Genomic DNA, 8047 nt, shown 5'->3' with positions numbered 1-8047 from the left:
CCATATATCAAAAGATAATGATACAGATTTATCATGACATCAGTTTTTTTTTTCTCAAGTTATGATAACAATACAAATCTGAAGAGATCACATAAACAGTTAAAGTTAATCCAAAATTTAACACCTCACAGATGACAAAATAGTAAAGTTAATCCAAAACATCTCATCAAATGAGTTCAGAATTTTAAAAAAATAAACTTGCTTTTTTTTAACCCAAGCAGTAATATATTTTTATTTTTAAGAAAAAAATCCTTAAGAAAACCAAAGCTGAAGTCAATTATACACAAGATAGTCTCCAAAAAAAATAAGGACTACTAAATATCTTTCAATAATTTATTGAAAATATAAGTTCTAGAGAAGTTATGTAAAAATTTAAATCAAGATTTTAAAACATGCCAAAAACACATTTTGAAAAATATAATAGTAATACTCTCAAATTTAAACGATATAAAATCACTATTAGAAAAATTAAAATAAATAAGACAATAACCCATCAATGAAATGCCAACTTCAAAATTACAGCAAGAGATTAATAAGCATAACAATATGCCAAAAGCATTGGAGCTAAAACAATAGGAAATTCATATAGATTTAGAAGAAAATAAAAACGCACCTGTAAGACAAAAAAAGCACAATGACACCAACCAAAAATTACACGTTTAACACATCACATATGGAAAAACGGTAAACTTAATCCAAAGATGCTCATCAAGTCAGTTCACAATTAAAAATTATAATTCTCCACTTTTCTTTTTCAAATCAAGCAGCAAGGTATTTTTATTTTTAAAATAAAATTCTTAAGCAAAGCAAAGCTGAAGTCAATTATACACAAGAGAATAATACAAATCTGTCATGACATCAGCTTATTTTTTTTTCTCAGGTTATGACAATAATACAGATCTGAAGATATCACATAAACAGTTAAAGTTAATCCAAAATTTAACACCTCACAGATGAGAAAACAGTAAAATTAATCCAAAACATCTCATCAAATGATTTCAGAATTTTAAAAAAATAAACTTGCTTTTTTTTAACCCAAGTAGTAATATATTTTTATTTTTAAGAAAAAAATCCTTAAGGAAACCAAGGCTAAAGTCAATTATACACGAGATAGTCTCCAGAAAAAGAAGAACTACTAAGTCTCTATCAATAATCTATTGAAAATATAAGTTGCAGAGAAGTTATGTAAAAATTTAAATCAAGATTTTAAAACATGCCAAAAATACATTTTGAAAAATATAATAGTAATACTCTCAAATTTAAAGGATATAAAACTACTATTAGAAAAATTAAGATAAATAAGACAATAACCCATCAATGAAATGCCAACTTCAAAAAGACAGCAAGAGATCAATAAGCATAACCATATGTCAAAAGCACTGGATAAAAAGGTATCATTCAATAATTAAAAATATAAGAGATAATTTTTTAAAATTGAATGCATAAAAAGGTATCATTCAATGATTAGAAATATAAGAGATAAATAGCTCCAATATGAAGCAAATGAGGAAGCCAACAGTTGAAATTGAACCATATCGAATTTTATAGGTTTTTCACTTTTTACAACAAAAGAACTTTATCATTCAAGTGCATAAATTATATCTTTTAAGATTGAGAAATATAAGAGTCAAAATTAAGGAATATGGTATCAGTAATCCAAAGATTAAAAAATGATTTAGTATCATCAGTGAAAGAAATAAATATTTGGTTTTCTATTAAAGTTAAAAATTTTATTTGTGATATACCATCTTAAAATTACACGTTTTACAGGTCAAATGTGGCAATAAAAGTAAATTTCATCCAAAAATATTCATCAAAGAAGTTCAGACATCCAACAAACTCAATGGATTATTTGGAAATGAAATATAAACTCCATACACAAAGAGATCACAATTTATCATAGTTTATACACAAATAGGTCAAAGAGAAAATTATTTACTTTAACTTTCTTGAAAATTTTCTGACCCCATTTCCATATGCAATAAAACTGTCTTGCAATTTGAGAACCGAAACCAACAACAACCTCAATCGCTCTCTTATACATATTTATCCACGAAGAAATCACATTATAAAAAAGTTAATTGGCATCCAAATATCAACATAAGTGGAGGAAAACATTGTCATAATCACATACAACTTAACAACAAAAATCATGAAAATTTATTTACATAAAAAGTAGCAGTTTAAAACAAAACAATTAATCTCACAAAAGCCTGTAAATTTTGAAAGACATTCAGAAATCCTAAGAATAAATAACTGTGGATTCATAATAATGGTAAACACAATAACACAGAAAACATGATGATACAAAACAAATTTGATTTTAATAAAACAAATAAATAAACGTAAAGTTATCCAAAAGTATGAGTTCCACCCCGACAAAAATCCAAACGCCACTTTCTTAGATCTTTTATTTAGCATAAAATAAATAAATAAATAAATAACCCAAAGATCTGCGAAACAGCCAAACAACACAAAATATCAGCGGCCAAAATTTCACATTATAAACATATTAACTTATCTTTTTTCACTCCTTTGATGAACTTATTGGAACAACTGATGAACTCAAAGAACTTGAAGCGCCACAAAGGATTAATAGTTATCTTGCTTTACATTTTGCCAAATAAAATATTTTATTGTCACAAAATATTAATAATTAACATGCTCATTTCATTAATTCCATTCCAACTATTCATTGACAACTATATTAAATCAAACTTATGTCTTTTTTTATATGTATTACACTGTAAAAAATCTATTTCAAAATGTTAGTACTTATGAATTAGTACTTCACAAATATTATTGCAATGCTTAAACCATCTTTTCATTCATTAAAGTTATTCTTCATTATTGATCTAGCATCTATTAAGTTTTAAGTATACTAAAGGCACTATAAGAAAGATTGAAATGACAGGAGGAAATCTTTCATATCTCATCTCCATTAAAGTTATTCTTCATTATTGATCTAGCATCTATTAAGTTTTAAGTATACTAAAGGCACTATAAGAAAGATTGAAATGACAGGAGAAAATCTTTCATATCTCATCTCCATTTAATTCTTTGTTTTGAAGTACTCCACAATAAGAAACAAAAGATTTTAGAAATGACCTGAACTCCTGAAGCAATATTTCATGTCCCATCTTCATTTAATTTTTTATCTTGAACCACTTGATAATAATAAGTGAGTGAAGTCTTAAAAGATGCAAACTAATAAATATAGATATAAGTAAAAGTAGATTGTTAAGTAATGACTACACCTACCATTTAATATGTTGAGAAAGTCAAGACCTATTTAACATAGTTCATTATAACTCAAGTAACATGGACATTAACAAATATTAAATGTAATTACTTTTGTTAATACACTAACAAAATGGTACTTTAACATGTAATGTGTTATCTAATGCTAGGGGTGCATGTATAGCAATATTATTTTAGTTTTTTCAAACATTTTTAATTTTATTAGAATTGTGTGTATGATAAAATCGTTTATTTCCTTTCTTCAAATAACTTTTTTATTATGGTAGTAAATGTTAGAAGAATTTTATGTAAAAAATATTATTTTTTACCTTTTTTTTCCAAACAATTGTATTCAAATTGAAGTCGGATGGTATGTTTAGTGTGACGAACTTTTTTTTTTACATTTATCCAAATTTGTTTCATAGCAAAATCAAACTCTCGGAGTCATTCAAAGTTGTAATATTTTATATTTAAAATATAACTTGCTCATGATAAACGGTATACAACTGGAAACCATTTGGCAAACTCCCACTATGTGTTATGTCTTTTTAAGAGAAAGAGATTGTACAATTTCTTTTCAAACCGATGGAAGTATATAACCATAAAAACATAGCATAATGAATAAAATATTTTACACCAAGTTAAATAAAAATCTTTACAACACAAATAATGCATATGAACTTAAAAATAAAGGATAAATACTACAAATGAACCAGCAATGCCATGCATGGTCTTCCTTGAGCAATGCAAGTTGAACCAATATCTGACATTGGTGGTAACACTCATACACACTAAACAAATCACAATAAACAAAGACATAGTATTCCACTAAAACCAACTCTAAATAGCACCCAACCCCTAAAACTTTAAACCCTAAGTCCTACCAGGCATAGTTTGTAGCAAAGCATGACTATTACAACTTTCTAAGTAATCCATCAGACGGGAAATAAAGTTTCTTCATATGCATGGATAGATCTAATTTTAACATGATTATCATAAAAAACCCGATGAAGCCTGTTTCTTGTGCCTTCAATGGGGTTATATCGAACAAAAAAAATTGAGAGTAGGCAATGACTTAAGCCCCAACCAGTTGTAGGTGCCTCTCCATAACTTGAATAACATCATGATCAACCATGACAACTGGCACATACAAAGTACCTATTCCATTATATGTAAATAGTTGTGACCAGTTAACACCTTCATCGGTGTCACTTACCTGCCATATAACTGAGTTGTATGAATAGAATGTGTGATTATTTGATGCCAAACATAGACATCCATCTCTAACAAAAAGGCAACCACAATGAGACATAGATTTAGGAGGGACATAAATTTGGCCAAAAGTCAATGTCATCAATGAGAAAGATACAATATATGGTTGATCACCGTCTTCACGGTCAGCAAGCCAATACACAACACCACTGGCTACAACATACGAAGGATCCAACCGTTGCACATATAAAGGACATGAAATCCTAACATGCCAGTTCCTAGTGAAACTTGTATACATAGATAAAGTGTAAGCAGTGCTATCGGGTTCATCTTTAAAAACATGCAAAATTGCATAATGAACACTATTCGGAAAGTGCGCAAAGGCATAAGTAAAGGAACCCTCACAAGAACTACGTTGCAAAGGATCATCTAGTACCCGAGGCATTTGAATAAGTGGATTCCAAATCACCAAGTGGCTTCTTCTTCCAAGGGAGGAGTAACGGATACAGAAGACTCCCATCTCGACTCTAATGAGCTGAAACCAACCGTGTTGGGTTAAAAGAAAAGGCAAGTTCAGGTAGCCAGTTTCTCCAGTAACGGCATCAATCTTCATGATCCAATCCACTGACGTGATTACAGGAGATGCAAACCCAAAGTGAGTGAACAGTGAGCAACCACGCATTTTCCATATCTTTGAGATTTGACTGAGAAAGTCAAATGAAGTTATCCTTTGCCTCCAATAACGGCAAGTAGCACTGAAACTGACAATGGTTAGAGTGTCACATAAATAGAAGATTTCACTTATAACCTCATCAGGGAGTTGTGGAACCTCTACTTCTGTGGGAGGTATATCACTCATACTTGGTCTCAAGATGTAAGAGAAATTCAAAAGGAGGAATTTAAAGTATAAGATGGAGTATTTGACAAACTCCAAACAATACCTTGTGGTGACCAATGCTCGCTGAACTCCATTTATAGAATGTTAATAGGTCATTGAAAGCCAACTACCTTCCTAACATGCAATAAATTTCACAAGTTTTAGGTATTGCATGGTTTAACTAACATTAAGTGCAGAATGACCTTGTAAAATACTAAACAGTGAAAGAGTTGGGATGGATAAATAAAGCTGAGCTATTAAGGAGCAAGAATCAACTTACTATGTTAATTGTTTACAATAAAATTGTATTTTCAGAATTTTTTTTACAAAACTCCAAAAGAGTTTAGAATTGTAAACAGATGATAATTACAAATTTGGATAAAGTATATTTTTGGTCTCTGAAATTTGTGTAAAATTTAATGAATACTCTAAGTTTTACTTTGTTTTAATTATATCCTAAAAATTTTTAATTTTAAATTAAATATATCGTTCACAGTAAAGTTGTATGAAAGATAATTTACACAAATATTAATCATTAAATTATTATTATTATTATTATTCAAAGTTATGTTGTGTCCAACAATTTATATAGTATAGAAGAACAAAACTATAAATAAAGAATTGTAAAATTGTGTAAAAAATACTCAGGAAGAGTATATTTAATTGAAAGTGAAAACTTCTCCTAGAATAAAATTGAAACAAAATAAACCTTGATGAATATTTTCAAAACTTTTAACTATTATTGAAACGCAAAAAATGTAACTATTGTACAAATTTTCTTTAATCTTATCTATAGTTGATATAAGACCAAAGAAAAAGGACAAAATATTAATACTACCAATAATAATAATAATAATAATAATAATAATATAACTTAATGATTTTCATAAACATGTTCAAATGAAATTTTTTTTCAAAAGACTAATATTTATAAAAAATGACGATACTTTTGTCAAATTGTTAAAGTGCCTATGTTTAGAGTATGCGATCAAACCAAAAATTAATCCAACGTTATTCAATAGGTTTTAAATTATGATTTAGGTCATCTATTGTAAATATATGTTGTTATTAAGAACTTGGTGCAATTAATAGAATGGATAGAACTACATCAATCGCAAGGACAATACCAACTCTATGACTTTGCTATATAGAAGCCATACAATTTACATGTTTTCTTAGAAAACAAACATTAATGCTTGACAATGACATTTACTTTTTTTTTTGGTATTATTAACTCTAAGTAAAAAACCAATAAATAGTTGTAAACTATACTTCCTCTGCATGAAGTAGCTGTGTTAACAAATGAGGCTACTTTAAAATATGAATTGTGAAATGATGACTTCCATCACAGTAATCAAGAGGTACTTTACTAACCATGGTTGGTTAGTAAATTAGCTAAATTTTTCTTTAAAAAAACATCACCTTCATGGACTAAGTTTTGAATTCCAAAATATTATTTTAAATATATTAAACTTAGCTTCTTCAATATTATTTTAAATATATTAAATTTAGCTACTTTGTTTATAATAATAACATTTTGTGTAAAAAAAATTGAAAATAATTTTGCAGTGAATTTCAATTCTGAATTAACAGAGGCTATAATTTTACTTTAGTTATTTCAATCTAAAATTTCTAGTATTATACTATCAGATAAATATTGAATTATTGAAATACTAATAGTGTTAACATCTAAATGTATGTAGTTTGTGAATTTATTATTGTGCTATATTTGAATTCAGCCATTGCTTCTTATCTGTATTTTTTAGCATGCCTATTGGTTAAAAAGGCCCCTATTTTTTTAAGTTTTTATCTTTTTATTTTTTGTTCATCATACTTTGCTTCGTAGAGATATTGACAAACATAAATGATTTTAAGTAATTAAAAATAAATACCCATAAAAAAAATAGTTGATATTTAACCCAACTCAACAAAAAACAATTCTTAACAATTTCATTATTTTAGTAGTTTTTATATAACTTTTTATGTAGTTGTTTTGAATAAATTTTTTGGAATCAAATAAAAGATATATTAGCATGACATTCACAAAATAACTGTACTGATTAATAAGTTATTATGTACCAAAAGTTTTCTTAATTTTTAATCTCATTAATTATAATTATTGTTTATATAACCATTTTTTATATGTCATATTTTATCAAACTTGGCTTGGATTGAAGTAATTTATGTCATTGGCTAACTATAGATTTTTCAGTTCAGATTTCTTTACCACTTTATTCATTTATCACAGGAACTGAAATTTTAAAAGAAAATAAATAAATAAATAAATAAAGCAAATATGATGAGCAAATTTTAAAAAATCAATAGAAGAATACTCATAATTCACAATATCAGATTACTACAAAAAAAAAGATACTACACAAAGATAATAAAAAAAACCTTTAATCCTATATAAAAGAGACATTTTTTAATAATAATGTTTATTTAACTCATTTTGTGCACTGTAATAAACTATCTTATTCCTAAATTGATTCCGGAACTTATACTTATATACTTTAAATACTAAAACTAATTTTGGACATTATACTTCTATTATTGTTGTAGCTTTTTTCAACAACAAATTGAAAAAATTAAAGAAGACCCAAAGTTGGGCCCAAGAAAATAAAAAATACACATATGTAAAGTAAAAGATACCTTTTGGTCTATCTAAACTAAACGCACATGCTAAAATAATTGCATTGAATTTTCTTTTAGCTTTAG

The 8047-nt window shown here is 27.2% G+C and overlaps 1 protein-coding gene across 1 annotated transcript; it reads right to left on the bottom strand.

Moving 5' to 3' along the window:
- On the bottom strand, positions 4316–5311 carry LOC110265136. Its single transcript, XM_021107950.1, has one exon. The coding sequence runs from the start codon at positions 5309–5311 to the stop codon at positions 4316–4318; it is 996 nt and encodes a 331-aa protein (XP_020963609.1).

Source organism: Arachis ipaensis, chromosome B07, assembly GCF_000816755.2.
Source record: "Arachis ipaensis cultivar K30076 chromosome B07, Araip1.1, whole genome shotgun sequence".
Taxonomy (NCBI): domain Eukaryota; kingdom Viridiplantae; phylum Streptophyta; class Magnoliopsida; order Fabales; family Fabaceae; genus Arachis; species Arachis ipaensis.
The sequence above is the reverse complement of the archived record's forward strand: the minus strand, read 5'-3'. Positions and strand labels throughout refer to the sequence as shown.